Source organism: Endocarpon pusillum (genome assembly GCF_000464535.1).
Source record: "Endocarpon pusillum Z07020 unplaced genomic scaffold scaffold1372, whole genome shotgun sequence".
NCBI classification, from domain to species: domain Eukaryota; kingdom Fungi; phylum Ascomycota; class Eurotiomycetes; order Verrucariales; family Verrucariaceae; genus Endocarpon; species Endocarpon pusillum.
The window spans coordinates 68,203-93,550 of NW_006916003.1; the positions used below are offsets into that span (position 1 = coordinate 68,203).

The following is a 25,348-nucleotide window of genomic DNA, read 5'->3' on the forward strand; positions in this document are numbered from 1 at the left end:
TGTGCTAAGCGCAGCCGATGATTCCCAAGGGCTGAAGAGAATGCCATCGTTGTCCTAGAATGAGGTATCTGGGCCCTCAAACCTCTAGCCCGCGCTACGTCTACTGCTCCTGTAGGTTTCAATGTGGCCAAAGCCTCGAAAATCGTCGCGTCAAGTCTATCAGACCGAGTCTGAACTTAGTGAGAGACGCTTCTTCAACTCGGGCGAAGCATCTCCTGCCTGACCACCCAGCACGAACTCGATTCGCACCTTCGCCAACCGGTAATCTCCACCTCGGCTCCATTCGCACAGCTCTGTTCAACTATCTCCTTGCGAAACGGACTAAAGGTCAATTCCTGCTACGGATTGAAGACACAGACCAGAAGCGTACCATCCCTGGCGCTGAGGCGCAACTATGTAGGGACTTACAGTGGGCCGGCTTGCAGTGGGATGAAGGGCCTCTTGTGGGTGGCCCATATGGACCATACCGACAGTCAGAAAGGACGAAAATTTACGGAGACCATGCAGAGAGGTTACTCAGGTTGAAGCTTGCTTATCGTTGCTACTGCTCGGCGGAGCGCCTTGACATCTTGAACCGGTCTCGTCATGAGGAAGGCCTACCACTAGGTTATGACAGGAATTGCGCGCATCTTTCACTGCACCAGTCTGAAGACCGGGCACGGCGAAGAGAAAGCCATGTTGTACGACTGAGAGCTCCAGACAGGTATCCTCCATGGCACGACTTCGTCTATGGCAATACCGGAAAGTCAGGACAGCAGGGTCGCAAAAACCTCATTGACGATCCTGTGTATGATGATCCCATCATAATAAAATCTGACGGCCATCCAACCTATCATTTAGCGAATGTTGTGGACGATCATCTCATGAAGATTACCCATGTCATACGAGGCGCCGAGTGGATGTCCTCGACTCCCATGCATTTAGCCTTGTACAAGGCTTTTGGTTGGGAACCTCCTCTCTTCGGCCATGTACCATTGTTGGTGGATCAGAACAACCAGAAACTCAGCAAGCGCAACCTCGATACTGACATCGCCAGTTTCAGAGACAAACAGGGCATCTTCCCAGATGCATTAGTCAATTTTGCAGTTTTGCTCGGATGGTCACACCAGCAAAGGAGCGACCTCCTTTCCTTGAATCGGCTGGAAGAAATCTTCGATCTCAAATTCACGAAAGGTAACACGGTGGTCTCTTTCGCAAAGCTTCAATTCCTGCAAGAACGATATGCGCGTCAGTACATTGCGGAGGGCGGTAAGCAGTTCCATCACATGGCCCAAAAAGTGTGCAGTCTTCTGCATGACATTTGTGACGAGAACCATATTTCTGCAATACTTGGCAGGCGAAGCCTAGAAGATGTAGTAGGGCTCATACTTCGGGCAGATTGGAAGTCCTATACCACGGCAGAAGCTTTTGCACAGCGAAGCTCCAACCTCTTCAAGCCGTTAGAAGAGCTTCCCGCTTACACACCATTGAACCCTGATTGCCCGCTTTCTGCCCTCAGAGTGGCGGCTGCATCGTTCTTGCTGATCCCTGATCAGCAATGGACTGCCGCTGTTCATCGGGACAACATTGTGGCCATCCAGCCGCCAGGGTCAGAAACGGAACCAGCGAACGATGAAGCAATGGAAAACGTCAAGGTTTGGAGGAAAGAGATCTACCACTTCCTACGATGGTCGTTGATGTCTGGTGCATCGGGCCCTCCAATACCGGATTTGATGGAGATTATGGGCCGAGAAGTCTGCTATCTGAGGATCAATAGAGCCATCAGGAAGACATGTGAGCAAGAACAAGCCAGTTACTCGGAGCAGCCGGAGGTTCGCTTGGAAGCAGCGGTGTAACTAGATAGAAATCGAATGTTCCTGATACCCTGAAGCAATACATACTAGTAGTATCAATGCATAAGCACAGCTCTACATTATTCTCGACCTGATCGATACGAAATACAGGTGTTGCCGTGAAGTTGCAGCAAAGGAGTAAGAACCTGGTGTCATCTGGCGCTGTTTTTTCGTCCGTGCATCAAGACCATAGCAATAGACATCACCATTGCGGCGAAAGCAATAAACAATTGAGTTCCATTCTATGGATGGAACAGCATCATATATCCCGAGTGGCTATTACCCACATACGACGTTCAAAACCACCCATTCCACAAGTGTAGTTAGTGATTATCAACGCCTTCTCGAAGGAGAATGTCTTGACGCTAAGGAATACGGTCCGATACGAGCTGAATAGTGCTGGCTGAGCGGCGTGCATGGATTTCAGAGCAAGCTTACCATCTTTTCCAATAAGAGCTCATGGAGGATTAAAGTCAAAGAATCAGCCAAGGATGATCCAGGATGATCCAAGGATGATTCAAGGAGATTGTCCCACCGAAATCTTGAGCGGAGAACAAGGCTAACCTTTAGGGGGGGGAAGTCCTTCTAAGCTCGAATTTTAACGGACACTTTACGGACACTTTACTGCTTTGAGCCCCGCCAAAACCCTGCCCTGCGCGGCTCAGCTCCAGCTCTTTTACGTACGTGAACTTAGGCTCAGATCATTTTGGGTTCTTAACTAACTACCTCAATTTCAAGCCTATTATAGTGAGGAGATGAAAACGAAATGGGTCCAAGTGCTATTAGCCCTCTGATGGGTTAGTCGTTTTGCGCCTCTTCGTATGTGTTCATCTCTTATGATTGTTGGTCTCTTGTTTGCTAGTTCTGTGTCTCGGTGTCAAGTCGCTTTCCGCAGCCCGTATTGCACCTACCATAGGCAGGTTTCCACTCAATATGTCGATGACCTGCTGGAGATATCCTGTGGAGGTATCCTATGGAGGTATCCTGGCTGTGACATAAGGCATGGTGAGCAGTTGAGATAAGAGCTGACTCAGCTGAGCAGCTGGCCCCCACGCACGATGTTGGCTCGACTGCCTCGCCCAATCCGTTTCCCCGAGCGGCAGCTCACCATCCTCCTGGATTCATGGCTTGCCCAATGAAAACACCAAGTGCTGCATCTGCAATTGGCCCTCAGCCTTATCGAGGTGTCTTTCCCGAAGTTATCGCTGATCAATACCCTTCTGAGGCGTTCCCACAATGGCGGGGTACGCACCATGGTGTCCCGTACAGCTGTTACCAAGACCCAACAAGGCGGGCCGGGGCAGGAGGGTTGGTGGCACGAGCATTTTTCGCAAACAGGCGGAATCGCTACTGTGTCCCAAATCTCCCGAAACTCTCTCCTAGACTGAGCTGAGCACCATTTCAATATGGACCGAAAGACTCGTTCCCCCGAGTCTATGAGCAGCCAGTTCTCGGGTGCTCAAACTCAGTTGCCTGCTGAATGGCAAAGCTTTTACAACACTTCGCAGCAAGCTCCACGTCAGGTCTCGCCGCCGCAGGAAACATACCGAGAAGTCGGGGTATCGCACCAAGGCTCACTGACCAGGGGGACAGAGCCACCATCCTCGCCGGCAACGACTCAACCTCCCGTCATTGGATCTCCTGGACTGGATTCTGTTGTCAGCACAGACGATAAGGAGGTGTATAATGGCAGAGGAGATCCTTCTGCACCACCGCCAGCTCATCCTCCTAGGAAACGCATGTGCGGTTTGCCGAAGAAGTGGTTCCTTGTCGCTGCTGGTCTAGCAACATGCATCATTGTGGCCCTCGCTATAGCACTGGGAGTTGTGTTTGGGACTCGCAGATCATCGTATGTTCCGCTGCACCAAGTCATGGCAATTGTGGACTGCGCTGATGGTTGCTTTTCCTAGCTCTAATGATTCGACCTCCCTGCCAACAGACACTACACTACCCCAACCAACAGCAACAGGTCCACCGCCCAATACCGGTGATCCAGACTTCAACGTTGGCGGCGCCTTGAACCCGCAGTACTACTCGACTGCGGGTGCCTTCAATGGGACCGGACTTGCCTTGGCATCACAATCTTTTGGCCAGGACGATCGTGGCGAGATCACCATGTACTACCAGCATTGGTCAGGCGATCTCCGCTGGAGCCAGCTGATGAGCGATGGCACCTGGCAAGGTGGCTCTGCCGGCGAGACACTAGCGCGCGATGCAAAGAACGGGACGCCGATATCCGCGGTCGCCTACTCTATGGACGAAGCATCCATCTGGCACATCTTCTACGTTGATGTCGACGACAGACTCCGCGAGCGGATCAACAGCAACACGACCAACGTATGGCGTGACGGTCCGCTGTCGAGACGGAACCTCAGGGTCAACAGGGCGGACCGGATAGGACTGCAGGCCTGCTGGTTCGGCAACTTCTACGGCGACTCGAGCTTCCAAAGGAGCGATGCATTTAACGCACCGAACACTGAAGGGCTCCCGAATGATCAAATTGGGGTGCGTCTTTGGTATGCAAGCAGTAACACCACTTTTGAGCAACTGGGCTGGCTCTATGGAGAGGTTAGCACATATACACCCCAACGTGAACATGCTATTATTGACTGCGGCGCCTCTAGGACGATTGGGTGCCCCAAGACACATGGCAGAACAAGAACGGTCAAGCCGGGGTCGGATGCTATTCCTGGGGCCCCGGCAGCGTCACATATGTCTTCATGGTCAACCTCGACAACACCCTTGAGATCTGGTGGCGGGACACAAATACCAGCTTGGCCGGAAACTTCAGCCACCCAATCAACGAATGGACAAACAGTACGCCTCTCTCTCCTTTCTCTCCTGTTCTCTCTGTCTTCCACAGACAGCTCCTGTTGTCCTCTCGTGGTTAACTCCCTTTTGCTAGCCTCAATATCCATCCCAAACCTCCATCCCTCCACCTCCCTTGGGTACACAAATTACTTGTACGCCCAGTCTGCCGACTACACCATCCACGGCTACAACATCTCCTGGCACTCGGAGAACACATCCTTTGTCCCCAACGACAACTTCACCATCCTCAGCGCCGGCAATGGCTCCCTCGGCCTACCAGGCACCCACCTCAGCGTTACTACCCTTCCCAACCCGAGCGGCGGCAACGACCTCTTTGCCTTCTACCAGACCGAGGGCGACGATGTCTCCGTCTTTTCCCGCGACATGCTGGCCGGACCCTGGGCCGAGGCCGAGGTGCCAATCCCCAATGATTGATTGCCATAGAGAAAAAGAAATGAGCGCACTGGCCGAGATGCGGGTGTCATTGAGTTTGCAATTGAGTTTGCCATTGAATTTGTCTGTCTGTACGTCCAGCGAATGGCTTTTCCCCCTGATATTTCTCCCCTGGGTATGGCGGAGTTGGAGGCGTAGAGGACAGGGCGCATTGATATCAATCTTGGAGAAGGAAAATACTCCCGAAACAAGCCAAGTGACAGAGAAGGTATTTTCTAGCAGCTGATTCCTTACATCCCTTTTTGTGATTTCCCTTTATCTCCTCTTCTTCTCCCTACGCTGTTTGGGACGTGTCACGGCTTTGTTGAGGGGAAGCAGGGTCAATCAACACCATGCCAAGATCATAATATGTTGACTGTATATGATATGCAGTCAATTACGACTAATACGCCTTTCCTTTGGCTTTCGCCTTTCCCACTCTAAGCCTCTCTTACTACAGCAAAAAAGTTCTCTAAATATCAGGTAGAACGACCCACGGCTTCTGAACCACATCCAATCAGTAATGGGTAGCGGAGAACCATGAAAGAACGCACAAAATGTTCTAATTTGCCCTCCTCCATCTAAGCTGGCAGCTTTTGTACTCTTGAAATGCCTACTATGGCTGAGAAGCAAGCACGAAAACATACCCGGCAGCTCTGCCTAGCATAGTGTATCATATCCACTTATGTAATGGAAATTACGGCGATGTGGAAGCAGTATTGAGCTGAAGGATGAAGTAACCAGGAGTGTTATTAAACCGATCAGTCTAATATGGATAATGGCCCCGAAAGCCCTTATTATAGAGGGTCCGGTGGTGAATAAACGTTTACTGAAATATAATTGTACAAGTTATAATCTTACCTGTATCCTTTCTACGCTGTGGACTTAAGATGATCTGATATTCATGCTTGAATGAAGTCACATTCATTATTCGGGTTTACTGTTAGACTGGTGCATAATTGAATGCGTTTTTTACAAATGCGTGACGGCTGACAACTGTCAGTCAGGTCCTGGATAGGCGTCATAGGAGTTTTATCCCCTGCGGCACCCCCCTGAATCCAACAATGTTGACGATTGTGAGGATGACCTTGTCGTTAGGGGCATTTGGCAGGCAGATCTGACTGTTACGTACAGATAGCCACGCTAAATAAGGCACTATATACGTTATGTCAACGCAAAAGGACTCATAGTTTGATGAACATATTGGTAGATGTTGTATCTATAATCGGGATCGATGTTATAAAAAGAAATTTTTATTAGCAGAGTTGTTATAAAATTGATAGCAATGGATCTGATACATATAATCCTTGATAGTCTAGTGGTTATGGTAAGACAATAATACTTGAAACGTAAAAAAATCATCACTAAAAATATCCAGATATCCGCTTGTCACGCGGATGGCCGGGGTTCGATTCCCCGTCGGGGAGAAATATCTTTTTGTATACACTCTTTTCTTTAGAAATTCTTCTTGACTTAGTTTGTTAAACTCTAACAGTTCAGGGGACCTTTGAACCTGCGAAATAGGCGCCATAGCCCCGAGAAAAATTATCTTATGTATGACACTGCCATCATTTCACGCGTCTATAACGCAGTCTCCACTTAGTCCAAGTGCACACGCGATTTCCCTACCTCGAGGAACATGCGACGCTAATGCAAGCACTTTCGACGCGCTACACTTTCGCGTCCTTACGCGACTCCTTTCAGTTTTTGGAATCTCTAAGTTGAAGGAAAGCTTGACCTTTCATTAACCATTGCATCCTCATGTCAGAATGTCGACTCTTGTAGATTCAATTATCCACTCGGATGCATTTGCGGGCACCCCGTCTTCGGCGCGCAGACAACAAGACCTACCATCATCTTCTCGACCCCAACCCATCCCTTCAGAAAGCAATGGCCATCCCTCCGAAGCCGATGTCTTTCCTGACGATGAGGTGGTTGGCAGCTTACCTGGTCGTGCTCGGAATCCACTCGATCGAAACGTTGCAAAAGTTATTGACGTAGCTGGGGAGAAGGTGGAGCAGGCGTTTGAGGATTTCCTGGAAGCCCACGTCGAAGAGCCTTCTTCATCTGGCTTGCCGCCATCGAGCGAATTGAAGACCGACAAATACTACATCAATCAAATTCATGGACTCCGGGAATTTCAGCTTTCAACACTATACGTCGATTATAGACATCTGTTGGCCTACAGAGAAGGCACAACACTCGCAGATGCTATTGCAAGTCAGTACTATCGATTCCTGCCTTTTTTAACCCGAGCTCTCCATGCCTTACTTGCGAAGTACGAGCCTGTCTATTTCAAAGACCACAGGCAGATGACCAGTACCTCTTCGCAAGCAAACTCTTCCCTCACTGGAAACGCATCGAGCGAAGCCAATACTCAAGGCGAGAAGACAATCAATCAACAGACAGACAAAATATTCACACTGGCTTTCTACAATCTACCCTTGGTCTCGCGGGTACGACAACTACGAACCGATCAAATCGGTAGACTTTTGTCTATCTCAGGGACAGTAACAAGAACATCCGAAGTACGTCCTGAATTGGCGCTAGGTACTTTCGTCTGTGAGGCTTGCAATGCCGTAGTTCCGAACATTGAGCAGACCTTCCGTTATACCGAGCCTACGATCTGTCCCAACGGCATTTGCGGCAATAAGCAGGCATGGCGGCTGGATATTAGGAACAGCACGTTCGTCGATTGGCAAAGATGTCGTATTCAAGAGAACAGCTCCGAGATCCCAACTGGTAGTATGCCGCGGACGATGGATGTCATCCTTCGAGGTGAGCAGGTTGAGAGGACCAAGCCGGGCGAGAAGTGTATCTTTACAGGCACGTTGATTGTTGTGCCCGATGTCTCGCAGATGGGCATACCTGGTGTCAAGCCGGAAGCTTCACGCGACAATCGGAACTTTCGTGGTGGTGACGTTGGAGGAGCAGGTGTGTCCGGACTTAAATCACTGGGTGTACGTGACTTGACATATCGCATGGCCTTCTTGGCCTGTTTCTCGTCTCCAGACACTTCGACCCCTGGCCAGGCGGCAAGTCAGCTGAATGGAGTCAGCAGTAACATTCTCAATTCCCTGCATCAAACAGATGCTTTCGACCTGTATGACAGTGCCGAGCGGGCGCAGGAAGCCTACCTCGAAACACTAACACAGGCCGAAGTCGATGACTTGAAGTATATGGTCCATACCGACAAGATCTACAGCCGCTTGGTACAGAGCCTCGCACCCATGGTATATGGCCACGAGATCGTAAAGAAAGGACTGCTGTTACAGCTCTTAGGCGGTGTGTCGAAGATGACCCCAGAGGGTATGGCGTTGAGGGGTGACATCAATATTTGCATCGTGGGAGACCCCTCAACCTCAAAGTCTCAATTTCTCAAATACATTGCCTCCTTTCTCCCACGAGCTGTCTACACTTCGGGCAAAGCGTCTAGTGCGGCGGGTCTTACTGCTGCTGTTGTAAAAGATGAAGAGACTGGGGAACACACCATTGAAGCTGGTGCACTCATGTTGAGTGATTCCGCTACTTGCTGCATTGACGAGTTCGACAAAATGGACATCGCAGATCAAGTAGCTATCCACGAGGCCATGGAGCAGCAGACCATCAGTATTGCAAAGGCTGGCATACACGCCACCCTAAACGCCAGAACGAGTATCCTAGCAGCAGCAAATCCGATAGGTGGCAGATACAACCGGAAGACCACGCTCAGGGCCAACATCAACATGTCAGCCCCGATTATGTCAAGATTTGATTTGTTTTTCGTCATCCTAGACGAGTGTAATGAGACCATTGACCGCCATCTTGCCACCCACATTGTCAACTTGCATGCATTGAAGGATGAATCAATTACGCCAGAATTTTCGACTGAGCAGTTGCAGCGGTACATTCGCTTTGCGAAGACGTTCAAGCCAGCTTTCACACCATCGGCAAAAGCTTTGCTGGTGGAGAAGTACAAAGAGCTTCGAGCAGATGACTCTGGTGGGGTTGGCAGAAATAGCTATCGTATCACCGTACGTCAGCTAGAAAGTCTGATTCGTCTGAGCGAAGCCATCGCCAAGGCCAACTGCGTCGAAGATATCACAGAGCCCATGGTCATTGAAGCCTTCAATCTTCTCCGAATGTCAATCATCAGTGTTGAAAAGGATGACATCGAGGTAGAGGACGAGGAAGAGACAACACCTGCACCAGGCAATGGGGATGGTGACAGTCCAATGGCAGATCACGATGACGCCGAGGGAGCAGCTGAAGGTACCCCAGCACCAAGACCTCAGAGAACAAAGATTACTTGGGAGAAATACAACAAGATGATGAATCTACTGGCGAAGAGAATCAATGAAGATGAGCTCACAAGAGGGGAAGGAGTTGAGAATGACGAGCTCGTGCAATGGTATCTGGAACAAGTGGAAGGCGATTTGCAGAATCAAGAAGATCTCGAGGCAGAGCATGAACTTGTCAAAAAAGTCCTCAAGAGGATGCTGAAGGTATGCATGATTATTCGAAGCTAATAGTCTAGTGAGCTAATCTTCTATGCCAGGACAATATCATCCAGCAAGTACGAGGCGAAGGACTGGTGGATGGTGATGAAGAACTTGCTGGGAGTTCAGCTGATGCGGAGAGAGTTGTTTACGTGCTTCATCCCAATTGCGCTATCGAGGAGATGTAAGAAGGTGCACTCGAGAAGGAGTGATTAGGTTGCGGCATTCTGCATTCGCGAATCGAGCATGGCTATGGCGTCCGGGAACACTGAATACAGGCGTTGTTATACGATAGTTACTGGAGACGCTGCACTGACCTAAATATAACGACAGCTCATATTTGGGTTTCAGCGTATTGATTTTGCTGTTGCTACTTCCGCGTTCTACATCTCCACCAATCATTCCCCAACCACTTATATGATTGATTACGTCCGAAGTCCACCATCAGAATGCTGGCACTTGCCTTGAAAGCAGACCTAGAAGGGTATGGATCGTATCCCAGGTGCATGGCAAGCTAATATTGACCCATCAAAGGGTGACAGATCTTCGGCCTGTCGATACCCCGGACAGCCCCTACTTCTACTCCTTCAAGGTCCAATGCACATCGTGCCGTGAAACTCATCCGAACTGGGTCAGCATCAGCCGCTTTGTAAGTGCTCCAGCCAGGTCGTCTCAAGTACCATACTAGAATAGTCATTTCGTACCACATTTCGTTCGCACCTTAATTGAGGATTACTACGTTGCTATGGACGGAGCGAGAGACTGGCAGTTATGTCACATCAATCCCATACAAGACCTTCAACTTCGTTGTTCCTAATTGTTCCGGTAGGAATCAAACGAACTCTCTGGCAGCAGAGGAGAAGCAAACTTTGTGTGGAGATGCAAGAACTGCAAGGTACCAGCTTTCGGATCCAGCCCCTTCTGTTGGACGGGGCGGCCATTCTAACATGCCTGCTCTACGCAGAGAGAGTCCAGTGCCACCATCAAAGCTGCTCCAGCTCCCTACACCCACAGCTCCCCGCCAAAGACACAGAATGTGATCGAGTTCGATTGTAGGGGCTGCGAATTTGTAGAATTCAAGCCAGAAGTAAGTCACAAGGTGGAGCATGACTTCACCCCCAGAAGGCAATGGATGCTCCTTGAGCATGAACTGACCTCTCTGCAGGGAGAATGGGAAGCCAAAGGGCTGGAGTCTCCCACTACCTTCGGTGGTATCGATCTACAGGAAGGAGAGTGGTTTGACTATGATGAGAAAGTGAGTGCCGAGGTCAGCATAAAGGATCTGAAATGGGAGATCAAAAGAGCGTGAGAGACTTGGTGGAGCCTTCAAGGCCGCGTATTGGCACGATAGTGATGCAACCTTGCAGCATATCTCATGAGGGTGGTGAATAGATGCCGAAGTGACCATTCAAGGTGCGTTGTGACATGCATTATTACTGCTCCGAGTCGTCTGTAATGCTCCACCGTTCATTTCCAAAAATGAGATTGACAGGGCTGAGCCTTGGCGGGTGTATTTTGGAAACTTGAAGTTGTGAGACGACCAGCGTCCGCCCAGACGGAGTAAATTCAAATCACAATAATCATCTTCCACATTCTCTACATCATTTGAGCACACTCCTTTGGAAATCTCTAACTTCTTGGTTTCTCGAACCCTCGCCAACCTGGGACGTTCTCTATGCGATAGCCCAGCATGAGTGTATGCTCTTCACTGCTCTTCCAAGCGCAAAGCACTAACTCTGCCGCAGTTCGTTCCTGTGAACCCGCGACCTATGCTGCAATCTCTGTAGGTTGTCCTTGTCGATTCAATCCTGCGCTACAGACTTACCTATCTCTCCTCGACATCGTCATCCAGGACCTGATGGAGCTATGCACAATCTACACACGGTGACCCTGCTAATACGGTCCCCTTGTCTCTAGGATCAACGAGGAAGTCATAATTCGTCTGAAATGGGGGCAAACAGAGTACAAGGGTCGATTGATCAGCGTCGACTCGTACATGAATGTGCAGCTAAATGAGACGGAAGAGTTCATCAATGGGAAGAGCACGGGCACATTAGGACAGGTTTTGATAAGGTATGTCGGGAGCTTGTCCGGTACGGCCTTTGCGCAATCCATTGGACCTAGCTGACCCGTGGCTTCCAGATGCAACAATGTACTGTGGATATCAGCTGCCAAGGGAGTGGAGATGAACAACGACGTCAAGATGGAGGAATGAAGTTACGGATCTACCAGCTACAGCCGAGTGGAAAATCGGATGAGAAAGAAGTTGGACATTCGTTCAAAGCAGAGGCCTTCCGATTGCGGCAGAAGCTAGGGCACAAGACATGATCCAGGGTCTACAGATACCAAGATGCTTTCGAAGCAGCATCAGCTTAGTCGAGCAATGTTGGCGATATCTGATGGCCTGCATATGACCACCAAAGATGTCGCGCCATGCGGAAAATCAAAAGATATAAGCAGGAGCACCAGCGGAATAGTGAACTGAGTTGGTCCAAAGGCATTCGGCTGCTTCACGATTTTGTCCCTTTCGAACGGGCGTTTGTGAAAGGCGAGCGGCGTCAATCATCCTTGGCGAGCTGTCTTGGGTAGACCAAGCAATTGTCTTGTTCCTCTTTCGACAAATTCGCCAAATACCCACCGCAATATGAATACACTGAGGTGTCCCGAGATCTTTAGAGCAAATACCGCCCAGCTTACTCATTCTACATACCAGTATCCCGTCCCTCTATTTTCTCTCTTTGTCAAATCTCCAATTCCCCCAAATAGCTGGCACTAGTGTCCCGACTATGCGATGCTGCATGTGGACATTTTGAGTGAGTCAAATTTTCGAGATTACGAGTCTCTGCTGATAGCACACCACTCCCAATATGACGTGGGCACGGTAGGAAGACGTACGGGAAATTTTCAGACGCAAATCGTGGGTAAAGATCGAGGTCTTCATGATGAAGACATGAACACCTATTCCAAGTATCGAGGAGGACTTTGTATCTTACCAATTCGTACCTGCTTCTCCTACGGATTATTCCTGCCGCCTCTTAGTCGTCCGACACAGGTTTGCGAGCAACCCAAAGTCATGGCTTCGATGGCGCATTTAGTCAAGATAGACAAAGTAACATGACAAACTGACTCACGCAACACACATCATGTGCAACACTTTCTCTGGAGAAGGCCAAGAAGTCTTTAGGCTTACTACTACTACTAGTACAGTACGTAGTACTAATAGGGGGCCAGAAGTATTCATAGCTCAGGCCTAGTAGCAGCTAATCCTAATACAGCGCCGCATTGAATGTCTAGAAGCTTCTTGAACGATGTTCCATAATTATTGGCCACAACAGTACCATTTAACTCCTTAAGGCTTAACGGATTCGTTCGTATAACGTAGTCCGTTTCCTGACAGAGATACTAGCACCGAGCTATGACGGCAGGGGGCAGAAGTATCCATAGCTCGGCGCTAGAATTTATCCCTCAGAATGCTTCAAAAGTAGTTGACCCCCTGGACAATGTGACGCTGCTAGGGGTTTCTTAGCTTGAACATAGGCTGACCCGCCAACTAATACATAGTAGTGTAAGGGCCATGATCTAATGATGCTTAAATTAGTTATCAATTATCCTTATCTCATAAGTACTTCAAATGCTACTTATAAGGTGTAAGTCTACCTTATACACCTTACGTCCCTAATCCTAACCCCTAAGTATCAGATGATCTAAGAGACTAACTGCTAAAAGCTAATACAAAGGTAGTTAGCTGCCTGGCTACGTAGACTTTAGCGGCAGTTAACTACTTTTGAAGCAAGACTCTGTACATGGCCGCTAAGCCTGTAAAAATGTAGCTGTACTGTATCAAATGAATTGTGTGGCTGTTGATAACAGAAGCTTCGAGAAAGTGTTGTGACGACGTATCTGATGCTAGCAGCTCTTAGCCGTGCTGGGGATACTTATGCCTCTTCCCGTAGTAGTAATGGGTGTGCGGCGTAAGTCTGACAGTCACGTTATCTCGCGTGACGCATCCGTCCTGGCACCAATCTTAAACCCGAACGAACTCCGCTGCCTTTACTACGGTACTGGGCATAAGTAGTTGTAGCACAGCGCTAGTAGCAGCTAGTTTGGATACAGCGCCACTTCATACCTAGAAGCTTCTTTGGCCATTGTTCATATCAATTGGCCACACCAGTACCGCTAACTGTTCAAGGCTTAGATGTCTGGTTCACAGCCTGTTTTTGTGCAAATATACTAGCGCTGTGCTACGAATACTTATGCCCAGTACCGTAGTAAGCATGGCTGCGTGACCCATTTTAGGTTGTCCTCTGGTGGGAAAGATACGAGTTTGGAAAGGATTAAATGCCGATCACCAGCGAAAAACCTTCAGTTCATTATCACCGTGGTAGTTCTTTTCTTCGCGGGCACATATCACTCTAAGCGAGGAATAGCTAATTGCTAGAAGAACTTTGTCATGCTTATCTGTGTTTCAGAGCTCTTCGCTTCGTCTCAACCTTCCGAATGTCACTCAATTGAAGTCATTCCTCGTCGGAAAGTGGCCACCTCGGGAAAATCCTGAAACTTTCTATCGGATACCCTAGCACAGCCAACGCAGTGGCTGATGCCGTCGATCTGAGCACCAATCCAGGTCACACTGGCCCATCGACCCTGGCCAGAACCCTACGTCGCAAAAGAGGAGCCTTGCAAGGGGCCGATCAGAATTCTTTTTGGGGGGACGTGTGCTAAACCAGGATCAGGCTGCCATTGCGGGTGGCACACCCACCAACTACGGCGCTGCAGCAATGGCACGCGGGCCATTTACGTAGTGCAGATTTTCGGCTGGCAACGGTTTGCGACTCCGCATTTACAGTTCCGGGGTCATCTGTCGTTCCAGACTGGAACCCAGAGAGGCAAACTCATGTACCCTTGGTAACCATGCCCGGCACATCAAGGTAGGAGGTTTTCCTAATAATCCGCATTGAATGTCATTGCTTGATATTTCCCGCATTCCTTCTCACATCCTGATCACTCACTGTGCCACACTCGTTTCTACCTACATTCTTTGAATTTCTGATCCGAACCTCTGATCCGATCTCCGTCTGTCTTTGTCGTGCCGTTCCCCACCACTATGGCTTCCTCAAGATTCGTCGAGGTCCTCGATCCGGAGTCTCAAGCCCCATCTTCACCCCTCGATGTCAGACTTGAAGACATTATTGCACAGTCGGATCTATCTAGCAGAGCACGATCCACGTCCGGTTCCAGCCTCGGAAGTAGTTCAAGCGAAAACCTGAATAAGGATGAGCAGAAGTCTGCGTCGTCGAAAAGAAGATCACGAATATTCAGTTTCACAAATCGATAACCGAAACACTCCACTTTGTCAAGATGGGTGTTGCTTCACCCAATGAACATCTCATCAGCCTAGTGGCAATACATACATTCGATCCTCTCCGTCTCCGATAACATACCACATGCCAAAAAGACCCTCTCACCCACTACGAGATATATCACACCCTTGGACACAAACTACGTCGGCGTTGTTTTGGGTGCAGATATTTCGCTTGGGAAAAAAAGCATCCTGCCATTTCTTCACTGATCCTTTCGAAAGAGGAGACGTATTTTTCATACATCGCATCTGGACCAGGTCAGGCGTTGCCGGTCGTACAGACATCAAAGGGTCAATTTTGCATCCCAGACGCATTCTTCTCAATGGGATATTGGGAACGGGCCGGGGCGGGGATGGCGCCTCGGAACTCGCAAGAGTGTTGGGGCGGAAGCAGTCGGGGTTGCCCAAAATAGAGGAGAGACACCCCTTGATCACTCCTTGTACATGCACCAGGCCCAGGCCTTATTGCATTTCATGGCCGAATAGGTTTCCAGGAAGATGGAAACCGGTCATCTGTTCTGCTAAAAAGTTGTATTTAATTTAGCCATTATATGGGCAGGTATCATATGTACAGCATACAGTTCAGTAAGTATAGCATGCTTGCTCTATTGTTCTCAGGCGTTTCCCGCCTTTGTCTCATTTCCCTCGACGGTCGATCCCGTAAGACTGCACGCCCTCTCTCCCTTGCAATGGTTCTCCCTTTCAATTTGAGTCTCGTTTCATCCCTTCCAGCATCACAGCTTGCCCACCCAAAAAATTGCTGAGAGGAGTGGGATTCGAACCCTATAGAAACGAAAATTAATATATTCTCTCAAATTGGGTCTATGTAGAAGAGTGGCTCAATCTCACCACGAGGTTTCCCACTGCGGGGATTCAGGTAAATAAGACCTAAACACAGCGCCTTAACCGCTCGGCCATCCTCCCGAATGTCGTTTTCGGCGTTGAATATGATATGAATTTTCTTGGTCCAAGTTTGGTGGTTCTACATGATGTACCTCCTCTAATGTAACAGGCCCGAGTCCTTTGCTCTCCTGATACCTTCCAGACAGCAGGAGTAAACGGGGTGGGGTCTGCAATTCTCACTAAGATTTAGGAAAAACAACACCACGCTACCGTCCTCTACTTTGCGGAGCCGCGTTGTCTAAATCTGCATGCGGATGCGAGAATGACAGAGACGGAGTTCGAGACCCGAAGATCGGAACTGGTCGGTGTGATTGGCGATGTATGGAATAATCTCCCTCCCTTCCTTCTCCTTGCTGGTCTTGCTGCCCCGTCGCTGCTCTAGATGTCTGCGCGAGACACGCTGGCCTTAACCCCCACTACTTATGATCTCATCGCCTTCAAAGAGGACCAGAGTGATATGAGATGAGTGAAGTAATGGAGTGGGCTGACCAATATTTCAACGCGTACAGTCCCTAGAAAAGGTCCTCCAACAACTCAACACCTTGAACCGCAATCTCGAGGGCATCATAGCCGTACGTACTCAGCCGGAGCCCAACAGCGCTCTCTCCCCTTTCCCCCCTCAGCTCTCAAGCCTAGCGTATTGCTCTCCTATAGCTGAATCTCAACCCAACAAACTTTGACAGATTATCTTATCTAGATCGGAAACGAATTCTCCGCAGTCGAGGCCCTGTGGTCGCAGTTCGAGGGCGTGATGGACTCAGCCGATGATGGTAACGTGGAGAGGAGGAGGAGGAGTGGTGGTGGTGGTGATGGTGGTGTTGCGAAAGAGGACGAAGCTGGGGTAGGAGAGGTGGGAAGACAGGGAAATCAGAACCTGGACTCCGAACCGGATCGCGAACATGTGGAGGTAGAGACGCGGAATGGGGATGCGACATAGGCAGTACAACGGGAGAGAGGAGAGGGTATAAGCAGCGTGTCAGGTGCTTGTCACGAAACCAGCTCAAGTGGTTGACCCTCGAGCTCTCTTATCAATTTGAGCACGAGCGGCAGGTAACTCAGCAATGGGTGGCCATTTCGAGCAAATGCTTCATGGATGTTGAGGTGGGGCATGGATTCAGGGTTCGCATCGATATCGACATGAATAACATTACGCCCAGGGACGGCTACTATTTGGTACGTCTTGCCGGAACAGGGTTTCCATAGGGCAGAGAGAACTTTTGCAGTGCTGAAATGGTCTGTGGACAGCTCTTGTTCGACAGCGCCAATCCGTCAAGTATCGGGAGGAACCTCTACTGTGGCTCTACAGGCAGTACAATAAATACTGACATTACCGCTCAGCGCCAACTGTGCACGGCCGCTGCAGGCTGGCCTCTTTCAATTGAAAGTGGTGGACCGAAAATATGATGCAGAAAAGAAGAAGAGAGAAGCAGAGGCCACACCAGACACACATACTTACACATCGTTCCCTCCGCTAATCAAGGCACGTCAACAGTCATTCCTCCCTTCTGTCGTCACAAAATCCTACACGTCCTCTTCTTAGCCTTCTTCCCGCCCTTCAGACTCCCACCGCCTCCAGTACCACCACTTATCGTTTTACTATCTTCATATGAGCTCTCTTCCGCCTCAATCACAATATTCACCGCCAGCTCAAAGACCTGGTCTACACCTTGCATCTCCTTGCTGCTGCACTCGACGTATGTGGCTCCCATACGATTTGCGACGGCTTGGCCTTGTTCGGGTGTGACAGGCGTAAGACCCTGGGTTTTGAGAAGGTCGATGCATGTTCTCTTGGTTCGGAGGTCGGATTTCAGGCCGACGAGGATGAGGGGTGTGGTAGGGCAGAAGTGGAGGACTTCGGGATACCACTAAAGATCCATCATTAGTATGGAATGCTATGTATCGCTTTTTCTGTCAGTGCTCTTACCTTGTCCATGACGTTCTCCAGCGAGTTAGGGCAGTCGATTGCAAAGCAGACGAACAGGAGGTCAGTTTCCGGATACGAAAGAGGTCGCAGCCGATCATATTCTTCTTGTCCTGCTGTATCCCATAGCGCCAGCTCCACGCTCTTACCCGTGGGGTTATGTGTGGTCTGTGTGATGTAATTTTCGAAAACAGTGGGCACGTATTTCTAGCACCAGGCATTATCAGCTTTCTTGTTCACTTTCATATGCCGGCGCATTGTCTACCATACCTCTGGAAAATATCCTTGCGAAAAGCTGATGAGCAAACAAGTCTTGCCACATCCTCCGTCTCCCACAACCACGAGTTTCTTGGAGTATGACGGTGGTTGCGTGATGTTGGTTGCTTCTGACAATCGCCCGGCCGAGGAATAGCTCATGTTTGTGCTGACGGTAGCATTGCTGGTTCGTGTGCTCTGGGTGCGAACTGGCTTCCTTCGTGGAGAGATGGAGTTGGATCTGGGTGTTTTCTCACTCAGTATGGACTGGTGTCTGGAGAGGTTGCCGAACTGCTGCTCCCGCCCGTAGGTCCTTATTGACATCTTGGCTTGTGGGCCGGAGTAAAGCAAGAAGATTGTGAGCAGACAAGAATGTTATGATGGACTTGACAAAGAAAACATATGTTGTCTGTGATGCCAAAAGTACAATGCGTGGGGCAGTGATTATACACAATGTACGAGATGATCCTGTTAGTTGCATCGGTACCTGCAGGTCATTGTTTGTTTTGATGGTTACCAAGCGCTGCCCTGCCAAGACATAATCCCTGATGTGGCTTGCACGATCAGACGCATGGCTGCAGGGTCTCCCTTGGCATAACTATAGTGTACTACGTACTACTAGTACGTAGAAATAGCTGGAAGACCGCATTTACATCGCTGGTGATGATTACAGGAGCTACTTCCAAATGTAGCACAAGTTTAGCCATGCGAAGAGCTGCAAACGAGGAGTGGCGAATGTAGCTTGCATACTGGGTAGCAAAGACTTGACTCCCTACGTAGTAGAAGATTCATTGCTTGCTGGGGACGTTAGTTTGGCGCCAGGAGCACAATGGAGGGGTGCGGCTAACGGGTATATGAAGCTCAACAGGTGAAGCAGAATGATGTATGGTACGCCCGGTTCCTGATAAGAACACCCATCCTCAAGTAATCTCTTTTCATGTGCATGGGTATGGTTCTCATGTCTGGTTGATATTCTCGCTATGCATGATCCTGGTTGACTAGGTTGTGCAGCCAAGGCACAGCACCTCCGGTCGTCCCGGGCGCAGATTTCCCCTGGCTCGCACAACATCATACCACTGCCATGTTCTTGAGCAACTGGCGCGTGAATGCCGCGCAAAATGATCCTTGTTACCGAACCGCAGGATGAGATACGCGATCACCTTATCAGTGTGTTCTTTGCAGTACCCAGATCACATTCCAGAGAATGAACACGGAGAAAGAGCTGTTGGATGCTGGCCTCAAGAGCTTAAATCACTGTGAGTTGGATTCACGAGTCGCCGATTGGGATCAGTAGACTGATATTCATGGTGTTCAGATAAGTCCAAGCTCCCAAAGTGGCGCTACCGCCCTCGACAGAGTCTGCTCCCTCTTGTGCGATGGGAGACGCCATTCCTCGCGTGGCTTCAAGAGAAGTTGAGGTCTCCCGCACTCGACACATACTTTGCAATCACAGCCAACCTTGGGACGCACACCTTTTTCATGATAGTATTGCCTATACTCTTCTGGTGTGGGCATTCAGACCTAGGGAGAGGGTTAGTCCGGTCCAATGCTGCGCCACATGCAATCTGACAGAGAGTCTAGCATGGTCCATATTCTTGCCTCGGGCGTCTTCTTCAGTGGTTTCATCAAAGACCTCTGGTGCCTTCCTCGGCCTTTATCGCCTCCGTTGCAACGGATTACCATGTCAGGTTCTGCTGCTCTTGAATATGGCTTTCCTTCCACCCATTCGACCAACGCAGTTTCGGTCGCTGTCTATGCGCTCTACCTTCTCAACACCAACTCATCTCTATCACCAAAGATCAATATTTTGCTGCAGGCCATCTCCTACTTCTACGCTTCTTCTATCGTTCTTGGCCGGCTTTACTGTGGGATGCACGGATTTTTCGATGTTATCATAGGCAGTATGTTGGGTGCTGCCATTTCTTTCGTGCAATGCACATATGGTGACGTGATTGATGATTTCATACATACCGCGTTACGAAAAGACATGTTTATTGTGGTTCTCACTATTCTTGTACTTGTCCGAATACATCCTGAACCTGCAGATGATTGTCCATGCTTTGACGATAGCGTTGCGTTCGCTGGGGTGGTTATCGGTGTCGAATACGGAAGTTGGCATTTCTCCAACAGCAATTATGCGTGGTCACAACCGATTCCAGGCACGGTTCCGTTTGATTTTGAGTCAATGGGCTGGATGGTGATCATGACCCGCATCATTCTCGGAGTGATGACCATATTCTTATGGAGAGAGGTTATGAAGCCATGCATGTTACGAATTCTGCCTCCGGCCTTTCGGGTCATTGAGAAGCTAGGATTGAGTCTGCCACGCAAGTTTTTCAAGCAAGCTTCCGAGTATACACGGATTCCCAAGCTTCGCAAAGACGATAATGTCATACCTGCTATCTCTGAGATCCCCGCATTCTTGACGTCTATGCGACATCCTCGCAGGCGGTCAGTATCTATTGGGCCGCAATCCCAAGCAGACGCCTATGAGACTTTGGCTTATCGTGAGAAGCGCCGCCGAGACAGTGTTTCCGCAAGTTATGCAACCGATCCGACCGGCGATCCTGAAGTTACCAATAACGAGCGAGCAAACAGTCATTCCAAGCCCGAGGGTATCGCCAATGGTTCAATCTCGAACCAAGCATTGAAAATGACAAGATTGAAAACTTATGAGAGCATGATGGGAACGGGCTTCAATACAAGCACGCAAGATGAAGCTGCTGAGTCTCCTCTTCACAGTCCAGCAAATATGAAGGTAGAAGTGCAAACGCAAGAGCAAGGTGAAAAGGACATGTTCTCGCGACTCGAGAAGCCTCGAGTACGATACGATGCTGAAGTTGTGACGAAGTTGATCGTATATTCTGGTATGTAGCAAAAATTTGCATCAACATAGCAACTACGTAGCTGACAAAAACACGTCTTTAGGCATTGCGTGGCTTGCGGTTGAAGGCAATCCCATCCTTTTTGACACCCTCGGCCTTGGTGTGGGAACATAGATTGGCGGGAGGTGACTGTATCTATAGACAGCTTAACGTGGTAATAAAATAATACAAGCGCCTTCTAGGGCGATTTTGACTCGATCTCTGATCTTTCAATTATCGTTGGTCGGGTGATTAGCCTTAAAAGACTGGAAAGAATCGTCCTTTGTACCCCACTCGTTGTATCGTGGATCACCGGGTGTCAGCCTTGGGAGCCTTAGCATCACAGATTCGGATCAGAGATCAGCATCCCAGACCAGATATCCATACGAACACCAAGAGATCCAAGGCCACTACCAGATTTTGAGTACTGGGTAAGGAAGAAGACTTAACTAGTCTCAACGTAGGAGGGAGTAAATGGCTGGGTGGAGATAGTGACACAATCATACAAGAACTTCAGTCGGGGCGGTCATTTGTAGGGCTGCATCGTTTCTGGAATGTGTTCAAGGAGCGGAAGCGGTTGCATACCCGAGGTGCCAGATGCAAACGCCACTACCCCGTAGTTAAGGGGAAGAAGCGAAAGAGTTTTGTCGATTAGCGCCATTTCGGATCAACAAGCGAGACTCTTAGCGTCCCCCATGTGCCAGATCGGCCAAGACCAGGATTCTGGGATTCTGCCACCGCGCTAGGAAGTTCTGACCGCATCGAAGCTCTTGCGCTTCCCAGCCCACCTTCACCTTTTGATTTGTTTTGCTCCTTCTTCTCCAACCATCACCACAACACTTCCCAGCAATGCGAATTCTTGGCAACCGCTTCGCTGCAACATCCAAGCTCTTGCTATACGTTTTCATTGCTTCTCTTGCTGGTACCAAGCTCTTCTCTCAACTCAATTCCGCGTCGCAGTTTCCCAAGCTCAAGCTTCGGCTGCTGCTCTTACTTCGGTAATAACAACAACAACAACTTCAACTTCAATACAAACATCCAATCAACCTAAGTAGCTCCGGTATAACCCTTTGCTGCTTCCACAATACATCCAAGCTCTTGCAACAGCTTCCCATTGCTTCCCGGGTCGGCGCAAAGCTCCTTCCTCATCTCAATTCTGTTCTGCTGTATCCTGGCTCTGGCTTCGACAGTAACAACGACAACAAACACCATTCAAATACCTCAGTAGCTCTGGCGTAGCCCTTTGCTGCTTCCTTTACATCACATCTCCAAGATGGCAGATGTCACTATGATGGACTGGCAGGCGACGCCGCCAGCCGCTGAAATCAATGCTACATACAATCCAGGTAGGTCTACCTTTCCCTCCCCGTCTAAGACCACTACTGATGCCTCATCTGCATAGCCATGCTTGAGCGAAGACGCCCACGCGATGAATTCGAGATACCAAACATGCCAGGAGGCTGGGTCGATTACTACACTGAAAGACAATTCAATGTTAAGGATGTTGTTCACTTCCAACACCTTACAGGACCTTCTATCACCACATGCGCCATACAAGCTGTTGGTCGCGCAAAGCGTCGTTGCATCGAGGCCGCTGCCTCCGTTCTTCGAGCTCCTAGCTATCTATTCACATCGGCACAAAATAACTTCACCTCTACCGTGCAGGCTACACACGATCTTGCGCATCAAGCAACCTATCAGATTGCGCGTCGAGTTCGTCGAACTCAGGCAGTAAGACGCCGCAGACCCGTACCAGCTCGACAATCGCCTCGACAATCACCTCAACAGGTTGCTCAGCCATCAGTTCAACGATCTCCTGATCAATTGCCTCAACAAGCAGTTGGGCGAGCACTTCAACATGTTTCTCAACAATCAACTCCCCAAGCACCTATTGCTGTCAGCGGACCACGCGATATGTCAACCTCATTACCTGCTCCGATTTCCTGGCTTAGTTCAACTCACGAATGGGACTACCTCCACCGCTTCGAACCACCAAAACCGGTAAACCCACCTCATACGTTCAACTCACCTCTTCCTGTCGCTGCACATCAGCCTATGCCAGAGCTAGAAGAAGTGCTCTCGTCCTTGGGTACAGCATCAACCCCCAGCCAGGAACCCGAACTTCCTCCTGTTCCTCAACCCAACGTGATACCTTATCCTTCACACATGGAAGGCAATGACTCTGATCTTTCCTCTAACGTCCCCTACACTTTGCAAGATTTGGATGAATCTGTCTCGTCCTCGAGTGAAGCACCAAGCACACCTACTGGACCTAACCTTCCTACTACCCCACTACGCAACATAAAACTTTACCCTTCCCACATGGAAGGCAAAGATTCAGATTTCTCCTCTACTGTTCCCGACACTCTCCGCAATATGGTCGAGCCCTCGTCTTTCCCTCCTGGCTCACCAAAGTATACAGACGTCTCATTGTATCAGCAGACGAAGCCGCAAGACTTTAGACAGTCCTCGTCTCTTTTGCGTAACGCTTTGGAGCGTGGCTCACCTATTCCTGTGCATGTTCGCGGCACAGATGTTCAAACCGCCCTTGATGAGACAGAGTTCTCATCCTTCGTTCCTTTCTCACCAGACTTTACGGACGTCTCTTCCCAGGCCCCCACCGCGCAAGACGAGACAGAGTTTTCGTCTTTTGTCCCTTTCTCACTAGAGAGTACTGATGATGCTCCTGCATCACCTTCGGACGCTCCCCAGGACAATTCCGAAGACAATCAACTTGCCGAATCTTATCATGATGGTTTCTCCTCCTTCATTCCCGTCTTCACAGAAAGTCTGGAAGGCGTTGTGCACGGCCCCACCTATTTTCCAGACGCTTTCCGGGGCGTTAACGCTGTCGATGCCCATCGTATCGCCGCAGAGATATCTTCCGATCTTCGTGTCAACGCTCATCGTACTACCGAAGAAATCTCCTCAAATACTCCTATCCACACGCACCTTGCCACCCAAGATACCTCTAAGTTTCCTATCGACTCTGATGATGTCGAAAATATCTCCTCTGGCCTTCCTCCCGGACCTTATGGTGCTGTCGAAAACGTTTCTCTTGACCCTTCTCTCGACGCTCGTCTTGCTGCAGCAAAAATTTCATCTAACCTTGTTGTCGAGTCTGATGATGCTGTCGCAGATAGTCCCTCTGAGCATCCTGTCGTCTCTGAGGATGATGTCCACGATTTCTCTTCTTATGTTGTAGTAGATTTCCCCTCGGAAAAGATACCGCCACAGTGGTACGAAGAGGCAGCTCCATCTCCGTTCAGCAAATACAGAGGTGTTGTCTCCCGCCGCATGACTCGGCAGGCTGTTAAAGACGAAGCAGAAGCTCAAAAACGCAAAGAGGAAGAGAGACAACGCAATCTGGAAAAGGCGAAAATATCTAGTCTTTCTGAAGAATGGGAGGACAAAGTTCGCAAAGCTGTCAGAGCTGGATTTGCACCAGACTACACCGCCGCTGACTTTGCTCGTGTTGTCCCTCCCCAACAAGGTCGTTTCACGGACAGTTGGCTCAATGATGAGTCTGTCAACGGCTACCTGAAACTTGCTACCAAATTTCATAACACTAAGCATCCGTCCGCTATTCCGAAAAGCCATGCTTTTCCTTCATTCATGCTCAAACAAGTTGCCGAAAAAGGCTATCGAGGTGTCGAACGCTGGGCCAGACGAGCCAAGATCGGCGGTGCCGACTTACTTCAAACACATACTATCTTCATTCCTGTCAACAATGGAAGCCACTGGACACTGATGGTGGTCTATCCTGGTGCAAGAACTGCACATTACTATGATTCCATGGATCGAACCCGCAGCAACAATGGGCGACAATGGTTCGACCTGCTGAAGATATGGCTCCGAGGAGAGCTTGGAACTCACTACAACGAGCGCGAGTGGTCCTTTTTCGACAAGCAATCGCCACAGCAGAACAATTCATCGGACTGTGGTGTTTTCGCCATTACTACAGCAAAAATGCTCATTTTGGGAGCAGACGTCCTGGGCTACGGCCCGAATGATATTCCGCTGCAGCGAAAGCGGATAGTCGCCGAATTGGTCAACGGCGACTTCCTCTAACTGGAAGGAGGCCCAGTGGGGCAGGGTTCTTGGGGGGGTTTGCAGTCAATTGGATGATGGCATGGTGGGCGCTGGCGTTGGTTCTCTGCTTTTTGGTCTTGCTGGTCGTTCGTTGCTTTTGTTTCTGTTTCTGTTTGGGTACCGGCGTTGGGACTTCGGGATGGCGGCCTTGGGGCCATGATGATGACTTGTCTGTGTGTGCGTGTCTGTCGTTTTTGGGCGTGTGAGTGTACAGCGGCCTTCGGGCTATGCTTCTGTCTGTGTCTTTCGTTGTTTGTGTATAGCTGTCGAACCCTCTCAACTCTCGCCTTTCCCTCATAGTTCTCTGGGATCGTGGCGGCCTTCGGGCTCGCCTGCCTGGAGGCAGTGGGGATGTGGCGGAGTTGGGAGGAGGAGACCACCAAAAAGCGTCGGTGTTGGCG

General features: G+C 49.6%; 8 protein-coding genes across 8 annotated transcripts; 7 read left to right on the forward strand and 1 right to left on the reverse strand.

The window, feature by feature from the left end:
* Window positions 1-59: 59 nt before the first annotated feature.
* EPUS_01960 (uncharacterized protein) lies at window positions 60-1,835 on the forward strand (the record flags this gene model as incomplete). Its single annotated transcript, XM_007801792.1, has 1 exon — window positions 60-1,835. One exon carries the CDS (start codon window positions 60-62, stop codon window positions 1,833-1,835), a length of 1,776 nt encoding a protein of 591 aa, XP_007799983.1.
* A 1,403-nt stretch (window positions 1,836-3,238) lies between these two features.
* On the forward strand, window positions 3,239-5,078 carry EPUS_01961 (uncharacterized protein; the record flags this gene model as incomplete). The annotated part of the gene is made up of 4 exons (XM_007801793.1): window positions 3,239-3,681; window positions 3,743-4,400; window positions 4,457-4,649; window positions 4,738-5,078. 4 exons carry the CDS (start codon window positions 3,239-3,241, stop codon window positions 5,076-5,078), a joined length of 1,635 nt encoding a protein of 544 aa, XP_007799984.1.
* A 1,766-nt stretch (window positions 5,079-6,844) lies between these two features.
* Window positions 6,845-9,741, forward strand: EPUS_01962 (DNA replication licensing factor mcm6; the record flags this gene model as incomplete). Its single annotated transcript, XM_007801794.1, has 2 exons — window positions 6,845-9,559; window positions 9,613-9,741. The coding sequence occupies 2 exons, from the start codon at window positions 6,845-6,847 to the stop codon at window positions 9,739-9,741; spliced, it is 2,844 nt and encodes a 947-aa protein (XP_007799985.1).
* A 261-nt stretch (window positions 9,742-10,002) lies between these two features.
* EPUS_01963 (uncharacterized protein) lies at window positions 10,003-11,768 on the forward strand (the record flags this gene model as incomplete). Its single annotated transcript, XM_007801795.1, has 6 exons — window positions 10,003-10,037; window positions 10,088-10,202; window positions 10,518-10,640; window positions 10,719-10,858; window positions 11,471-11,626; window positions 11,696-11,768. The coding sequence occupies 6 exons, from the start codon at window positions 10,003-10,005 to the stop codon at window positions 11,766-11,768; spliced, it is 642 nt and encodes a 213-aa protein (XP_007799986.1).
* A 4,429-nt stretch (window positions 11,769-16,197) lies between these two features.
* EPUS_01964 (uncharacterized protein) lies at window positions 16,198-16,752 on the forward strand (the record flags this gene model as incomplete). Its single annotated transcript, XM_007801796.1, has 3 exons — window positions 16,198-16,267; window positions 16,332-16,387; window positions 16,513-16,752. The coding sequence occupies 3 exons, from the start codon at window positions 16,198-16,200 to the stop codon at window positions 16,750-16,752; spliced, it is 366 nt and encodes a 121-aa protein (XP_007799987.1).
* A 574-nt stretch (window positions 16,753-17,326) lies between these two features.
* EPUS_01965 (GTP-binding protein rhoC) lies at window positions 17,327-18,315 on the reverse strand (the record flags this gene model as incomplete). The annotated part of the gene is made up of 3 exons (XM_007801797.1): window positions 17,327-17,680; window positions 17,740-17,943; window positions 18,007-18,315. 3 exons carry the CDS (start codon window positions 18,313-18,315, stop codon window positions 17,327-17,329), a joined length of 867 nt encoding a protein of 288 aa, XP_007799988.1.
* Window positions 18,316-19,195: 880 nt separating this feature from the next.
* On the forward strand, window positions 19,196-20,990 carry EPUS_01966 (uncharacterized protein; the record flags this gene model as incomplete). The annotated part of the gene is made up of 4 exons (XM_007801798.1): window positions 19,196-19,247; window positions 19,307-19,523; window positions 19,573-20,858; window positions 20,920-20,990. The coding sequence occupies 4 exons, from the start codon at window positions 19,196-19,198 to the stop codon at window positions 20,988-20,990; spliced, it is 1,626 nt and encodes a 541-aa protein (XP_007799989.1).
* A 1,138-nt stretch (window positions 20,991-22,128) lies between these two features.
* On the forward strand, window positions 22,129-24,926 carry EPUS_01967 (uncharacterized protein; the record flags this gene model as incomplete). Its single annotated transcript, XM_007801799.1, has 2 exons — window positions 22,129-22,201; window positions 22,258-24,926. 2 exons carry the CDS (start codon window positions 22,129-22,131, stop codon window positions 24,924-24,926), a joined length of 2,742 nt encoding a protein of 913 aa, XP_007799990.1.
* Between the last annotated feature and the right edge of the window lie 422 nt (window positions 24,927-25,348).